The following is an 18,417-nucleotide window of genomic DNA, read 5'->3' as shown; positions in this document are numbered from 1 at the left end:
TAGAAAGGTAAAACCGGAAAATATCCTGCTCTGGCTAGCCGGACATGATCCAGACTTCATGTTTAGAAGAGGCTATGGTGACAGAAGTCGTGTTTCCATTACCCTCAGAAATGCGCAAAATCTAAATATCGCAATAAAAATCGGGTAATGGAAACACGTAAATTTCAAAAAACCTCCCAAATATCGCAAAACGTTTTTGCGCTCTCATGAGGTGGTTTTTCAGACGTGTCGATATAGCAGTTTATCGCAAAAGTGTAATGGAAACACATTTTCCGCATTTGCACGTCATGTGACCCATCTTCTCCTTTGGAAAAGGAGCGGAAAATGAAAGGAAAATGAGGGAGAAAGGGTTCGATAAGCCGTGGCAAAACCTCCGCAGCAAGTGGAAAACTTTGAAGCAACACTACCTAGCAGAAAGACGAGTGTTGTGCAAAAGCGGAGCCGGGGAAAATAGATCATGTTTAATGGCAGAAATCGATCCATGGTGACAGGCTGCCTGTGTGTGCGCATTTGGCACAGCGGCGAGATGAGGGGATGAAAAGCACACACCAGTGCGGTGCTGCTGACTGAAGTGAATACAGTGAGTAATACATGTTTCAGGTGCAATGTTATAATTATAATACGACATTCTGATTATTGCACCAAATCAGCCTTTTTCCCCTCCATCTCTAAATCGGACCAGTTTGATTTCCTTTTTTCCTCTGCCTGTCGCGCTCACTGCATTAACCGCAGCCAGCAACATGTTGCCACTGATTTTCTTTTGAATTGATAATCAGGCTCGTTTATATGCGTTGTAACTTCATGTTGTGATTTGCATTGACCATTGGTTGGATTTGAGCATGCAGGGGACGGGATATGGGGCAGATCCCCGTGCGTAATCACTGTGGCAGCTGCTGGTAATGGGGAATTGCGTTCAGGTGTGCGCGCCGTCAGACCAAACTCAACTTCAATGGAAACGCCTGCAAGTCGCAATTGTACCGTACTTTGTCGAAGTTGTAGAAATATCGCAATTATTTTGCGAAAAACTGTAATGGAAACACAGCTAGAGACAGAGTGACAGGTCACCTTTCCACATCTTGGAGTCACAGAGCATCAGAGTGTCGACCAGTGAGGAGTTCTCTCCTTCTGGGCCATTCTGCAGACCCACCTGACACAAGATCCTCCTGAGGCCATCTACACACACACACACACAGTGAGCTGGGTTAGAACAGTGTGGATAAACACACATTAGATTAGATTATTACATTAACAAAGAAAAAAGTGGAAACCACTTCAACGTGTTGTCATACGCTCTGGGCAATAACACAAACATCTTTGTAGCATCCATGTTGTTTCCACATTACCACTGTGATGCTCCTCCCACTCGCCTGGTGGGTGTGTCTCTCTCACTCCTCTTCTATGTACACCTTTTGTTATGTTCTTTTGTTTAACTAGAGGCCTGATAATCTAGTTTGGTGGGACTCCTGCCTATTGTGTTGTTGTTGTTGTTGTGGTGGTGTGTTTGAAAGGTTTGATATCGGTATGGATATCGATACTGATATTAATGTGGGGGGGAGTCTGTCTGTGTGTGTGTGTGTGTGGGGGGGGTTGGGGGGGTTGGATATGAGTCTTGAAACCAGTGATATATATATATTTATAAAACAGCTCTCTCAAATCAAGCAATCTGATTGGTTCACAGCCATTGTATAAATCCAGTAACCCACTCCAAATGGGTTATTGGTTGCCATGGCAACTATCTTACTAAAAGCCTTTGGTTACTTCAAAAAAAACAAATGGCGGAGACAGCTGTCAGATCCTTGTGAATCGATCTTCGCTTATAACTTTACTAATACTTCGCAGAAAATTATGTTTTGTACAAGAATAAATGCGGGCTAATGTCTTCTTTGCAAAAAAAAGGCTGTTAACCCCGCATTTAACCCCGCATTTAACCCCGTAACGTTAGTTGGTGTCGGGCTTTGCAGAAAGCACTCAGCTTCTCAGCAAGCGCTGAGAATGCAGCGCTGCGCTCGAGCTGCCTGTCGGCTTTCCAGAAAGCTCTCAGCTTCTCAGCAAGCGCCAGGATTGGCCAATGTCAACTTCAGTCTCCAGAACGATCCAATCAAATCACCCGCACGTTCTTGCGGTCCCGCCTTACAGTAGTGTTTCAACTGACTCTCAGAATACCATGCCAGTCGGACTTATAGTATTATTATTATTATATTATTATACTTGGAAACCGTTTTATAAAAGCAATATAGCACTCGAGCTGCGTGGTGTTGTGGCATATATCCCGCTGATAAGCTGTTATCCCACGAGGCCGTAGGCCGAGTGGGATAACAGCTTATCAGCGGGATATATTCGCCACAACACACTTGCTCTCATGCTATATTGCTTAAATATATATATATATATACATAGTAGGAGTCGGCATTAAAGAGAAAATACCACCGTTTGCGGTCTTAAAGGAGAATTTCGTTTTTTTTTTACCTGGACCCCTCTCCTCACATTAATTAGGATCTGACGACTCACCCAGCGATCTCCACAGCGTTTCTAGCCGTCCTAGCGTTGTTTTGAGATCAATAGCGTCCAAGCCAGTCGTAAAATGGAGCTCCGAGGGGGCCAAGTGGCAGCTTGACTTTCCTGCATGTAAATAGCCATTTTTATTCCCGTTTTCGCCACATATCGTCATAATCTCATCCCTCAACAAGCACCAGAGTGATATTTCCCCCCGGGCTGTTTCCTGGACTCTCCCAGGGATCAAATGACCTCATTCGTGATCTCGGTCACCAAGTCTCTTGGCCCCCTCGGAGCTCCATTTTGCGACTGGCTTGGACGCTATTGATCTCAAAATAACGCTAGGACAGCCAGAAACGCTGCGGAGATCGCTGGGTGAGTCGTCAGATCATAATTAATGTGAGGAGAGGGGTCCAGGTAAAAAAAAAATCGAAATTCTCCTTTAAGACAGCAAACGGCGGTATTTTCTCTTTAATGCCGACTCCTACTATATATATATATATATATATATATATCACTGGTTTCAAGACTCATACCACCCCCCCCCCCCCACACACACACACACACACACAGACCCCCCCCGACACACACAAACACAGACCTCCCCCCACATTAATATCAGTATCGATATCCAGGTTAAAAAAAACAAAATTCTCTAAAGGGTTAACTTCATTATTTTCATTAGCATAACACATGCTAACCAACTCAGGGTTAGCCTAGCGCGATGCTAAATGACTCTGGTAAAGACAAATATAAAGTGAATGATAAAACGAAAGGTGATACTTGACTTTTGAACTATTAAACTGGTTGTAAACATTATACAGTCCTAACAGTAGCTAACCGTAGCTGTCCGACTTACGATTATAGCAGCAAAACTGACTTACGGAACAGTTCTGCTGCACCTCTGCTGAGAGGAGAAAGGAGAGAGGAGAAAGAGAAAGAAGAGAGAGGGAGAGGAGGGGAGGGGAGGAGAGAAAGATGAGGAGAGGAGACAAAGAGGATGAGAGGAGAGAGACATAAAAAGAGAGAGGAGAGAGAGACAGAGAGGAGAGGAGAGGAGGAGCAGCTGTACCTGAGTAGCTGAGGATCTGTCCCAGCCAGCCCAGAGCCTTCAGAGCAAAACACTGATGAGCCACAACTGAAGAGTGCATCACCTGAACTCTGAGAGGCTTTGACTGACGACTTGTGTTCCTCTGACAGAGAGACAGACAGACAGAGACAGAGAGACTGTTAGTTTTATTTCTTCTGACTTTCTACAGATTTCCATTTACCCCCAAAACTTAAAAAAAGAAAAAGAAAAAGAAAACTCAACCCCTAACATCCAAAACAAGACTTCACATACAGGCAAATGTCATGCAATTGGGCAAAGTCAGCAATAGAAAAACATGGAAGAGTGATGGTGATAATGTCATAATGACCTAAAATGACCTAAAAACAAAATATTGCTATAGTACCTGCCGTGGGCAAATTTTTATTTTAATTTTTTCCTGGAGCATCAAATAACAACCAATATCTGTCATTGGGCCAAATGTCAGGTCTCTGATGTAACAACTCATGGGAATTTGCATCGCAGCTGATGAGGAAAAAGAAAAATAATAATAATAAACATAAAAATCTGAGCAAAAACACTAGGGGTTAGGCCCTTCGGGGCTTGAACCCCTAAAACAATAATACTAATAAATATAGCCGCAAGCGGCAATGGCAGGGGTTCAAGCCTTGCGCAAAACACCTAATAGTCCTTGAGGCAAATTTGTAGAGCACGTTCAGGTGAACATGTGGAAAAAAGTTCCTTGAAATTTGGAGAAACAGCCTGGGAGTTTCAAACGGGTGTGAAGTTATGGCATATTTTGTGTTAGGCCACGCCCACTTTTCACATCTGTGGCGCCCCCTTTTGGTCAAATTGTGAAATTGCATGCCAGAAATGCCATTCCAGATGAAGCTGAGAAGTTTGCAACCGATTATGCGAATGGACTTGATTTACCGCTGTTATATGCTTACACCATAGACCCGCCCACTTTCACCAACGATGACAAAACTTCTGATTTTGACTAGGACATCCCCCTTGATACATCTGCCAAGTTTCGCAACCATTGGACAAACAGGTGCAGAGTTACAGCCTTTTCTGTGTTAGGCCATGCCCATTTCTGCCATTTATGGCGCCCCCTTTTGGTCGAATTAGACAAAATTTGACACACATGGTGTGTGATGATCTCCGAACAACTCCAGCAGGTTTCGTGAAGATTCGTTAATCGGTCATGAAGTTATAACAATTTAGCTGAGAGGCCACGCCCTATCGCAACTTTAAGGGTTAATATCTTCGAAACGAAAGTAGATTTCAAAAGTTTCAAAAAGCCAATTTGTAGAGCTTGCTCCATAGATGCTTCCTGGCGATTTTGGTGGAAATCGGTCAAACGGTCTAGGAGATGTTAGATGTCAAAAATGTATTTTCCAAACTTTTCAAAATATCTCAAAATTTTTCCAGACGGACCTTTAGGGTCCTTATGGCAAGTTTGTAGAGCAGGTTCACCTGAACATGTGGAAAAGAAAGTTTGAAAATCGGACAAATGGCGTGGAAGTTATCGCCTTTAACATAAAACCTTTAATTATAGCGCCACCTTCAGGTCGGGTCAAAAAACATTTCTTGAGCAGAAACCAGCTACCAATATCTGTCATTGTGCCAAATTTCAGGTCTCAGCCATTTACCAACTCACGGGAATTTGCGTCACGGCAGATGAACAACAACAAGGACAACAAGGACAAGAATAAACCAGCACAAAAACAATAGGGTTTCAGCCCCTTCGGGGCTTGAACCCCTAATAATAAAATAACTAAGCGGCTGAAGTGAATTGACACTGTGGGCATAGTTTTCATTGATAAAATAGCCTAGTTTGTAGACACATTGAAAGCAGAGTGGCATATTTCATACAGGACAAACTATAATGCTGGAAAAAATATGAATATTTCAATCACATCATAGGCCAAAAGCAACACAGTTGCAGCTGCAAAATGCAGGAAGAACAGGTGGCAAAAAAAGTTGCCGATTTGTGTGGATGCGCAAATTAATAGCCTTTTATAATACTACTGCCCCATCAATAGGGTACGAGTAGCCTAGATATAAATTACATCTGTGTGTAGGCTTTGGATGTATTCTTCTGTCATGTACTGTATGACAATATCAGCCTCAGCTCCGTTGCACACACTTGGTGCACCACAGATATATGCCTCCGCCAACAAGTGAGCACTCGACATCGATGTCTGTCCAGAAAATGGTGTTCGTGAGGTCACAGTGAGTGAGGTCACAGTGACATTGAACTTTGACCAAAATGTAATGAGTTCTTCCTGGAGTTCAAGTGGACGTTTGAGCAAAATGTGATGTGATGAAATTCAGTCAGTCAGTCCTGAGATATCGCATTAAGAGCTCGGAAATGGCGTTTGTGAGGTCACAGTGACCTTGAACTTTGACCACCAAAATCTAATCAGTTCATCCTTGAGTCCAAGTTGACATTTGAGCCAAATTGGAAGAAATTCCATCAAAGCGTTCCTGAGATATCGCGTTAACGATCTTGGAAATGACGTTCGTGAGGTCACAGTGACCTTGAACTTTGAGCACCAAAATCTAAATCAGTTCATCCTTGAACCCATGTCGACTTTTGAAGCAAACTTGATTTAATTCCGTCAAGGCGTTCCTCAGATATCGCTTTAACGGACGGACAACCATATCATATCATAATGCCTCTGGCCTGGCAATCGCCTGCGGACGCATAAAAACATATTCCAGTGTGGTAAGTAGGCTTAATTTAATATATTTTAAGTACAACAAGTGCAAGGCTTCAGTGCTCCAATCAATCTATGATTAATTCAACAAACCGTTAATGGTTATTATTGTTATTTCAATCATGAGAGACCAGAGGGTAAGGTTAATCAGCAAGCTTTATTAAAGTATGGCATGACGATAGGATTCATGGCCTGAAGCGGTATGGCATTAATTCTGATGGCGTGGCAGCATGGCAACTGATTATTTGGCGTAGTGACTCCGTGGCAGGATGCCTCTCTTCTTGAGGCGGGAGGGCATCTGCTCGGAGAACCCCCCCCCCCCGTAGGGGATTCTTCGGGAGTCAATACATTGGTGGTGGACTGGGGAGGTGGGTGGGGTGAAACGCGGCTTCCAGAGAAGGGCTTGGATCAGCTTAGTGCAGCGGCTAGAGGGCAGGGAACAGGGACTGTGGTGCGCTCGGCGTGGCTATAAATACTGCTACGTCATAGCCTCGGCGCTGACGACATTAACGCCGTCACCTAGGCAAGTGCGTCACTACTGCCTGACGACATTAACGGCGTCACTCTGGGATTACTGCACTTGTTGTCGCGCTAGGATTACATGTGATGCTGAGGTCGCTATGTTTCTAGATTACGTGTGGCGTGAGGCAGCGTGTCTGGTCTTCATCTTGAAACTAGGTCGAGACCATCATTTCAATCATGAGAGACCAGAGGGTAAGGTTAATCAGCAAGCTTTATTAAAGTATGGCATGATGATAGGATTCATGGCCTGAAGCGGTATGGCATTAATTCTGATGGCGTGGCAGCATGGCAACTGATTATTTGGCGTAGTGACTCCGTGGCAGGATGCCTCTCTTCTTGAGGCGGGAGGGCATCTGCTCGGAGAACCCCCCAAAAGAGAGAAACCCGAAAGGCCAACCGGTCTGCTCGCCTCGCGATGCAGGGGGCGCTGGGCGGAAGGCGACGCTTGTCGCCGGCCGGTTGGCTCGGCAGCACGGCGACTTACGGCATAATTCGGCGTTGGCATAGTTCGGCGTAACCCCCCAGGCCGGTTGGCTCGGCAGCACGGCGACTTACGGCATAATTCGGCGTTGGCATAGTTCGGCGTTGAACCCCCCCCCCAAACTGACTGACTACAGGCTGCTCGGCACCTAGAACACTTGCGGGCTGCTCGGCACCCAGAACACTTCGAGTCGTCTGCTGAGGTCTTGCTGGATTGGTTATGTGACTACAGGCTGCTCGGCACCTGGAACACTTGCAGGCTGCTCGGCACCTAGAACACTTCGAGTCGTCTATTGAGGTCTGAATTAGTGAAGCTGCCTCAGTGTTGAGATTTGGGTGGAGCCCCCTCGGTTTTGAGATTTGGATTGAGCCCCCCCCCTGACTACAGGCTGCTCGGCACCTGGAACACTTGCAGGCTGCTCGGCACCTAGAACACTTTGAGTAGTCCAGGGGTCTGGATTAGTGGGGAGACTACGGGCTGCTCGGCACCCGGAACACTTGCAGGCTGCTCGGCACCCTAGAACACTTTGAGTAGTCTGCTGGGGTCTGAATTAGTGGTGTGACTACAGGCTGCTCGGCACCTAGAACACTTGCAGGCTGCTCGGCACCTAGAACACTTCGAGTAGTCTACCGTGGTCGGAATTAGTGATTTGTTGCGGGCTGTTCAACGCCGAGCACTTGCAGGCTGCTCGACACCTGGAACGCTTAATCAATTAGATCGACGAATTAGTGACGCTGCCTCAGTGTTGAGATTTGGATTGAGCCCCCTCGGTTTTGATATTTGGATTGAGCCCCCCCCCCCTGACTACAGGCTGCTCGGCACCTGGAACACTTGCAGGCTGCTCAGCACCTAGAACACTTCGAGTAGTCCACTGGGGTCTGAATTAGTGGGGAGACTACGGGCTGCTCGACACCCGGAACACTTGCGGGCTGCTCGGCACCCAGAACGCTTAATCAATTCGATCGACACCGATTCGGGGAGTCCACCACCAATGAAATGCGAAGTAACGGCTATTGCGAGGAATGCAGGAATGGATGCCATGTGCTTACCGTGTGACGCCTGGGGGAGGAGAGATCTTTGGGCAGACGATATGGCGGCCTGCTCTGGTCGGACGTAGGCCGTGTGGGCTGACGAGGACCAGCGGCACCGCCACGGCGACTTACGACGCCCCCCGGGCGTGGCCGCAGCGCTACGCAGGCGCTGGGTGATCGACCAATCCGGCGCGGTGACTTAGCAAAACCCCCCGGCTCGGCGTGGCTATAAATACTGCTACGTCATAGCCTCGGCGCTGACGACATTAACGCCGTCACCTAGGCAAGTGCGTCACTACTGCCTGACGACATTAACGGCGTCACTCTGGGATTACTGCACTTGTTGTCGCGCTAGGATTACATGTGATGCTGAGGTCGCTATGTTTCTAGATTACGTGTGGCGTGAGGCAGCGTGTCTGGTCTTCATCTTGAAACTAGGTCGAGACCATCATTTGTGATTTTCATTTAAATGCAATCTATTTTTCATATAGGGATCCTACTGTATATGAATGGTGACTCGCTGTTTGCAGTGAGCTGATTGGTCAGAAGGTGGGTCTTTCATGCGTTTTGATCTTTTCCTCTGAACTTAACCTGCCCTGGAGCAGGTTGGCCGTGCAGCATGAGTATGGATACTAGGGCTGGGCGATAAAACGATGTTGAAAATTTTCACACAAAAAACGGCCACGATAACGATGATACATTTATGAGCTGTAATTTCGATAAAATATTTTCAGTGTTGCGTTCAAAACCCCTCAGAAATATGACCGCAGCTTAGCACAGCAATGCTTATTGTGAATAACGTGTCGTTTTTGGGGGGTATTTGAAGGCAACACTGAGTGGAACCAATGGCATCAATGGAAAATAAACCATGTGATGCACGCGTTTGCGGAAGAATCCATTTCTCTGCTCAGAGCCTCGCAGTCGGCTCGGCTGGCTGAGTGGCTCCTAACCAGTTAGAGCCTGGCCCGGCAAAAACAGATGGAATTCAAATATGTCAGGCTGTGGATTTGTACACGGGAGATAAAGCTGCAGCAGACAGTAGTTCTGGTTATGGGTAGCGGTAGCTGGCTGTCATGAATGGTATCAAATTAGCATCTACATCGCGTTAGCTAACGCTAACGTTAGGTTACGCGCTAACGTTAATATCTTCATACTTGACAATCTTGCTAACGTTATGCTATCTGTTAGATAGACCATCTATAGCAGCTATCCGAATAACATTACACATATATGGTTTAAACAGTCTTTGCTTCCTTTATCAAACCAACAGCAGCTAACTATAGCTGCATAATCAACACCTAGCCTTGGACCAAGACGTTCATTGCATTAAAACAACATAATGCAATACACACAACAGAATAAGCACACCAAAGACCAGTGGTATAAGGGAAAACAAGTAACAAGCATAGAACAATTATAATAAGCTGAAAATGCAAATGGATCAAGTTACATTAAAAAGCCATAAGTGAATAGTATGGACAAACAGATGACTAAATAAAGGGTTATCATTTAATGACAACAATAGCCAATGAGCTGCATTGAGCCTCTCTCATGAGAATACTTTGAATTGAATTCAACTTAATTGTAACCGGTCAAAGATTAATAGAGTCGTATCGAATATTCTATATTGCTCTGCATTGAATTTTAATTGTGCCCCTAAAATTCTTCATGTGTTTTTTATGTGCAATTAGTATTATTGATAAATTTATATTGTGATAAATATCGACATCGATCGATATAAGAAAACATATTGTGATAAAAAAAATTGCCATATCGCCCAGGCCTAATGGATACCTATCTTGGTAAGAAGTGAAACTAGCATCATAGACGCGCAAACCCAGGGTTAAACCTGAAGTTACCTCGCTAAGCCACTAATCTTGCATTGTAGTACAGGCCCCTGGTGTGAGACTGTGAGCAGGTGAACTCACCACGATGACAGCCTTGGCCTGTTCACAGAACTCTCTGTCCCCGTACCGCACCGACTTCCTCCCCTGCAACACAACACGTTACGTTTATTCATTCATTCATTCATTAAATCTTTATTTATACTCGAGAGAATCATTGAGGGAGACCCTCATTTACAATGATTTTGAGTCAAATAACATGAAGAAAGGATAACAGCATTTGATAATCATCAAAGAGAAGGCATACCACAATTGCACCACAATTAGCTAGCATCAGACGCGACTAGCACGATGACTTCACATTTGGCCTGGCTCGCTATGGCGAACTGAAAATCAGCTTAACACGTTCTACTGCAACATCATGGCGGGAGCGTTGTTATCAAAAACGCACACGAGCTTTGTCACTTGCCTTCAATACGTTAGCTGCAAGCCGCAAGCAGCTCAACAACCGGCCAATGGATTTTCACGTGTTGTTCCTGCGCTCTGTAGTCCCGGCGCCTACATCAACCAGCAAATCAGGCATCTGGGACAGTATCTGTCTGAAATAACTGCCAGTGGATAGGCTTGCGTCCAGACCCATAAAGGGTCTGGAGGCTGGAGACAAGGCTATTACGAAGCGTGGTTTCACATAAACCATAACATCTACAACAGTGGCTCCCAAAGTGGGGGTCGGGACCCCCTGGGGCGTTGCGGGACACCACTGGGTGGGTCGCGAGATGATTTTTTCGAATGCGTGAAATTGGCCTAAAGAATGTGTGAACTACAGAATGTGTGAAATACAATTTAAAAACTATTAAAAAGAGCACATTTTAACCATAATTGTTACATCTTGTTTGTTTTGATTACGAAATTCTCAGCATCTGTGTACGAACTTGTGGTTCAATCAACTCCGGGCATAGTGGCGGTCGCAAGCTTCTTGCACCATTCTTTTCGGGGTCGGGGGCTGAAAGGTTTGGGAACCCTTGATCTACAATACCGATGTATCCGTCCCTCCTATTCATAGCTTTCAAGGGGCGTTACGTGCTGCCGGGAATGCCCACCTGACGGTCAAAAAAAAAACTTGTTCATTCCGCTGCCACCCGAGTCGACTAGTTTCTCACGCTGTGTTTGTTCAGCCGTTTGTACACACATCTTTGCGGCCAACATTTCATCAAAGGTAAGCTCAAGTAACGTTACAATAATGATTAAAATACCCCGTTAACGTTACTTGAGCTCACCTTTGATGAAATGTTGGCCGCAAAAACGTGTGTAGTTTGATGGTAGAAAAAAAGCCATTTGCCCTCCCCAGCGACTGAACCACGTCTAATCGCACAAATCCACAACCTCCTCCTTTCTGAGTTTTCTTTCTCCGACGGCATTCTGTAAAAGCACAAGCCAGGCGTGTCTCCTCGTCGGTTAGTGCAACCGATAGCACAACAGGTATCCGGCATTTTGGCTAAACAAACACAGCGTGAGAAACTAGTCGACTCCGCAGGTTTTTTTTTTGACCGCCAGGTGGGCGTTCCCGGCAGCACGTAACGCCTCTTGAAAGCTATGAATACCAGCGGAATGAAACAGTCATATATAGAGCACCGCAGGAATATGTCCTGAAGTATACTTCCAGGTTCGTAAGAGGAAAAGTGAATGGGGTTTTAGAATGGGGATTTCACTTAAATGCATGTGGTTAACAAACGTTTATGGGAACGTGAATTTGGGTTCAGCAGGATCATCTTCACAAACGTGAATAACTTTTATGACTTTTGGAACGTAAATGTGGTTTTTTTACACATTTTTTAGAAAACGCTTCAAAAAGCATAAAAGTGATTAATGTTCGTGAAGATTATCCTGCTGAACCCAAATTCGTGTTATCATAAACTTCTTAACCACAGACATTATTTTATGCATAAATCGCCATAGACTTTTTCCCTGATGAACCAAAATGGCGACGATTTCTGGTTAAGCCTACAAAAATACGTCATCCCTGCGTTACTCTATTAGCAGGCAATACATCATAACAACAGTAACCAGTGTAATGCAAGTAGAATTAGCATGTACATAATTAGCATCATAACAACAGTAAGATAGTATAGAGCTCAACAGTCACGCGACATTGTGACGTCACCTCGCGTTCATTCATTTTTCTCAATCACGTTTCGAAAATCCTTATCTAAAGAGTTTTAAGCCTTGAACAAAGCCAACCGGCCTTCCAAAGAATCCTGACCATAAAACATTCGATTCAGAGTAGAGATGCACCGATTGCCATTTTCTTGGCCGATTCCGATTTCCGATTTTTGAATAGTCTGACTTGCCGATACCGATTTTGTCCGATTCCATTTCTAAGAACAATAATTAACAGGTTATTTTTTGATTATTATTTTTTTACTTTGCTTTAATAGAAAATTAAGATTCATGTCACATTTCTTATCATTTGCATGAGGGGCTCCAGATGGAAAGTAGCCTATGGCTAAATCTGTTACAAAGCATCTCTTCCCCTATGGGGTTTAATGTTTTTTTTGTATACCGTACGTCCCTGCCAAATAAACAAATAGAATAAAAATAAATAAACATCAAAATGTTATCCTTGGACAAGGAGTTTATAGCCTATAGGTCTGGAGCCCAGAGACCTTCGAAGCCATGCCCACTCTACAGTTGTGGATTTGGCTGTAGATAAGGAAAAGAGTTTGAGTTGAGTTTACACACAGAGTCTGTTTCTTTTAATCCGCCATCCGGAAAAAAAAATCATCACGCACAGTAAAGCTTGCACACTGGTCCGATGCGTTTTATTATTATGTTCGTCGTTCTATTCGCAATACGAAACAAATAGTCATCCTCTCCTCTATCCATGTTACAACGTGACTGACTGACAGATAGCAGCAGCAGCTGATCTGCAGCAGGCAGCGGAGATGTGGACTGCAGCTGGTCGGGGAATGTAACACAGGGCTCGATAGTAGGCTACCTTCACTTCGCCAAGTCGGCTGTGTTGCGCTGTGGCCGGGGAGAGAGAGGGGCCGGTGAGGTGAAGCGAGCCGCTCAGACTGGAGTGGACTCCAGCCGAGCGGGACCCGGCAATGTATCCTCCACGGCTTATTTTCGACTTGCATGTGTGACAAACTGTACAATTTCCACAATGAGGACGACATGCTGGCGTGTTTCCTTTTGGCTGCTTGGGGTGCGCGCATGTTACGCGAATGTATGCATCGTGCAGCTGCAGGTAGTTGACCAAACAAAAAAGGGGAAAGCCGACCGGCGCACAGAATCAGCTATGTGGACTGACCGGAGCCGGTCACCGGTCGGGGCCGATCACGTGAAAATCGGCCATTTCCGGTCACGTGCCGATCGATCGGTGCATCCCTAATTCAGAGGTGAAAAAACATCGAAAAACAAAAAGAAAAAAAATGCTGCTGGTACAAGAGTGTGGACATTATTATATCATAAGAGTGAAGATACTACTAATCCCATAATCCATTCCGGCATTTACGGCCAATCAGATTAGCAGATGATTGAGCGACAGAGCATTTCAGCCAATGGGAGAGCACTATGAGCGGCAGTGGGCGGACCAGTGGTCTATAACGGCCGCCATTAGACTATTAGCTCAATGGTTAACGTCATCATAGGTAGACGCATTTCTGTGCAGTAATGTGAACGAACCGGCTAATGGATTTCAAAACGGGTGCCGGCGTGGAAAAAGCATGACTCAAACTGGTTAACAGTTGAAACTGTTGGTCACACAAGGCAGTTTGAGCCCTTTACTCAAAAAGAGTTTGTAGTAGCCTAGCTACTAGTAGTAGTAGTTCGTAGTAGCCTAGCAAGAGATATTACAATAGTGCCCAGCACCCAGCATGCTATATACATATATAATATATACATATATTCATATACATACATATATACATATACATACATATATATACATACAGACATATAGTACTAGTAAGTAATATAGTATAGGTACTGACGTCTCGGTCCACGGTGGTGGCGAAGCTCACGGCCTCTTTCTGGCTGCAATTGACGGCTTTCTGCAGTGTGTAGATCACCTGCTCATAGGTGTGGACCTCATCATTAAACAACATGCAGTAATACGTATCTGCTTTATCCCTGTGGAGAGACAGACAGACAGACAGACAAGAGGTACAGACAGACAGGCAGGCAGACAGACGAGACAGACAGACAGACAGACAAGAGAGACAGACAGGCAGACAGACAGACAAGAGAGACAGACAGACAAGACAGACAGACAAGAGAGACAGACAGGCAGACAGACAGACAAGAGAGACAGACAGATAAGACAGACAGACAGACAGACGAGACAGACAGGCAGACAGACAGGCAAGCAGGCAGGCAGAAAGGCGGACAGACAGACAGGCAGGCAGGCAGTTAATAAATGGTGTATAGTAGTAGTAGTATCTATTGGCTGTATGTAATGTTAATGTGTGTGTTAAGAGGTCTTCACAGGTACAAAATGACGGGCCTGAACCCTAATGATCCGAAAACTGTTTCGAGATCCAATCAGTTTTAAAGATATAAATATATACAGTATATACACAGTATATATACAGTGTATATACTGTATATATACAGTACAGTATATACACAGTATATATACTCTATATACACAGTATATCTACAGTGTATATATACTGTATATACAGTATATATACAGTGTGTGTATATATACACTGTGTACATATACTGTATATATACTGTGTATATACCAGAGGAGGTTTTTCCAGTGAGGCATAGGAGGATGGTCCTCCTCTATTAGATTGGGGATTTTATATAAAAAAAAAATATTAAAAAAAATATATATATTTTTTTTTTTTCATTTTTCATTTTTCATTTTTTTTTTAATAATAAAATATCAATCAAATGTGTTTCTTCTTATGTGCAGACGCTCATTTTTTCATTCATTATAGCTCCCCATGCAGACGAGTCACTCTGGCCCTGGTCCCGGCATGGAGTAGGAGATTAAAAAAACATTCGCCCTGTGGGCGTTTATTTATTTGGTAATTTATCTAATGAAAAATATGATTGGTTGAAAAACACTTGCAATTCACAGAGAACTGTGAGAGTGATGTGTTTTCCAACCAATCAGATTGAGCTGGAAGTAAGCACTTCCAGCTCACGCCCTTTGAAACCAGGTGAAATCTAATTGGTTGTTGGTTGGATAGATTCCTGACATTGTCCACTGCCTGGTCTGTGGTCTCTCACGCTGAAGTAGGAAGTGAAATCCACTGCCTGACCTGACAGGAAGGATTTACGACTTTTACTGTGAGACAGTAGCAGCATATCATATTTCCCTCTTATTTTTATTTACTTTTTTATCAATCAGTAAGTGTTCACAAGCCAGACAGTCGTTGATATTGGATTACCACCAAAACGAGTTTCGAGTTGCGGGGAGACTTGAGCTGCGCGATACGGGCTTTTTGCAATGTCAGAAAACTGGAATATTTGCAACGTCTCGACTGCAGCGTTTCCCCTAAAGACAGCACGGATATTCAAGTAAGTCAATTGATTTCAAGTTATCCGAACCTTCTATTAAATTCGGCGTGGAAATGGTTCACCGAGCAGCGCTATTTTTGTCGTATTGAAGTTTCATCCTGTAATTTCTTATACTAAAACCCGCGAACCTTAAATTCACACATTTTTTAACTGAATTTGGCCTGTAAATCGATAGCTGACAGCGGGCTCAATTTTAAAGCTTGAGTGGTGATCTTTATATCATATGAAAGTAGAAGAAATAAGGAATCGATCGGGATGAAGCATGTCAACCTAGGATGTCGGGAAGGGGGGGTAAATAACGCTCCAAAGTTGATAACTAAACGAGTAGTGCAGCACTGTGCACGGGAAGACACACTCTTGTTCCAGATGCAATTAAGTGTAATTTAACGCTATTTGACAACAGTTTCGGCCATAGACTTTGTCAAGTATCATACAAACAGTGCAATACAGCCATTATAAAGACAGGTTAGCTGATTAAATAGACAACACCTGTCTTGTGAACGCACACCTGAGTGTGAGACATCATAGGATGAGTCATGCAGTAATATAGGTTACATTTTCGGTACTGGCGCAGATTAATCAAAACATTGATGTCACAGGTAGGCTGTATACCATAATATATCATGAATCTATGTGAATAAATAGATTTATATAAATAGTAATCACAGCCTAATGCATAGAGATAAATCCTGAAACCTTCTCGCAACAGTTCTAGCCTAAGCCAGTGGTTTTCAAAGTGGGGTCCCCAGCAAAAAGGGGGGATAATCTATTTTCACTATAATTCCATGCCATCCATAAGTAACACAATCTAAGATAGTGTAGAAGTGAGTAACTAGGCTAATTATAACCATAACAGCACAAATAATTGACAAAAATCTCGAAATAAATATACAGTATTTACTCTGAGAAATGAAATAATGAGAAAAGGAACAATTATTGATGGTTAAAACTGAATAATGACATCACAACAGTCTAATCCTAATGCTAATTTAAAATGAGATTTGGGCGTTTTGGGCAAAAACTGCTTGTGGATGAGAGTATCAGCAGCAGAGCAGACGTCATATTTTCCCTGGGACCGCCTCAGGTGCCAGGTGCTGTTCCGTCCTGTAGTCCTCTCACTGGGTGCTAATGCAATGCTCCTCACTGGGTGGAAAGCTAAGAGGCTTGACAGCATGGGAAACATGGCAAATACACACACACACATGCGCGCGCGCGCACACACGTGAAAATAAAAAGCCCAAATTAAAAAAAAAAAAAAAGGCGACGCTAGTTCGGTCGCCGCACTAAGCTAGTTCGGTCGCCGCACTAGCTTCCTCCCCTGTTTCCAAGCTCACCGGCCACCACTGGTATATACTGTATATATACACAGTATATACACAGTATATATACTGTGTATATACTGTGTATATACTGTGTATATACAGTGTATATACACCGTATATAGTACATATACGGTATGTATATATACAGTATATATACTGTATATATACTGTATACACACTGTATATATACTGTATATACACAGTATATATAATGTATATATACTGTATATACACACGGTATACATACTGTATATATAGTGTGTATATATATATTGTATATATACAATATATTTACTGTGTATACTGTATAGTAGAGCAGAGTAAATCTTTATTTATCCCCCCTGGGGCAATTCATATATATAGTGTATATATACAGTGTGTATATTAACCAAGAAAATTAAAATTAACCACAAATCCACATCCCTATGCAAATTACCCATTTGACCGACATGCTTAACCGAACAAAGGCGTTCTCGGCGGTTAAACGGTTAACGGTTAATCGTCAACATCCCTAATATATACACACCGTATATATACAGTATATAAACAGTGTGTATATATACTGTATATACACTGTATATACACAGTATATATACTGTATTGTATATATACACTGTGTATATACTGTATATATACTCTATATACACAGTATATATACTCTATATACACTATACTGTATATATACTGTATATACACAGTATATATACTGTATATACACAGTATATATACTGTATATACTCTGTGTATACTGTATACTGTATATACACAGTATATATACTGTATATACTCTGTATATATACTGTATATACACAGTATATATACTGTATATATACTGTGTATCAGTGGTGGCTAGTGAGCTACAGTAGAAAGCAAGGGAGGAGACTCTTTTGGGTGTTTTTTTCCCCTTTTGCAGTTTGAAGACAGATTTAGAGGAATATCTAATTTTAATTTAGCATGAGGATTAGACTGTTGTGATGTCATTATTTAGTTTTAACCATCAATAATTGTTCCTTTTCTCATCATTTCATTTCTCAGAGTAAATGCTGTATATTTATTTCAAGATTTTTGTCAATTATTTGTGCTGTTATGGTTATAATTAGCCTAGTTACTCACTTCTACACTAGCTTCGATTGTGTTACTTATGGATGGCATGGAATTATAGTGAAAATAGATTATCCCCCCTTTTTGCTGGGGACCCCACTTTGAAAACCACTGGCTTAGGCTACAACTGTTGCAAGAAGGTTTCAGGATTTATCTCTATGCATTAGGCTGTGATTACATTTATATAAATCTATTTATTCACATAGTTTCATGATATATTATGGTATACAGCCTACCTGTGACATCAATGTTTTGATTAATCTGTCTAAATGTAGCCTATTACTGCATGACTGATCCTATGATGTCATTGT

At 43.1% G+C, this 18,417-nt stretch overlaps 1 protein-coding gene across 1 annotated transcript in view; it reads right to left on the bottom strand.

Annotated features, from left to right (window-relative positions):
* ubr2 (ubiquitin protein ligase E3 component n-recognin 2) overlaps positions 1-18,417 on the bottom strand; it is a gene marked incomplete at its 5' end in the record, with an annotated part of 209,586 nt that overhangs the window by 165,554 nt on the left and 25,615 nt on the right. The window contains 4 exon segments of the mRNA XM_083650803.1: positions 1,066-1,173; positions 3,566-3,686; positions 10,230-10,292; positions 14,141-14,279. Coding sequence (XP_083506929.1) covers positions 1,066-1,173; positions 3,566-3,686; positions 10,230-10,292; positions 14,141-14,279 — 431 coding nt within the window.

This window comes from Poromitra crassiceps (assembly GCF_964638095.1).
Source record: "Poromitra crassiceps genome assembly, chromosome: 14".
In the NCBI taxonomy this organism is placed as follows: Eukaryota; Metazoa; Chordata; class Actinopteri; order Beryciformes; family Melamphaidae; genus Poromitra; species Poromitra crassiceps.
Note: the sequence above shows the minus strand (reverse complement) of the source record. Positions and strands in the feature narration are given on the sequence as shown.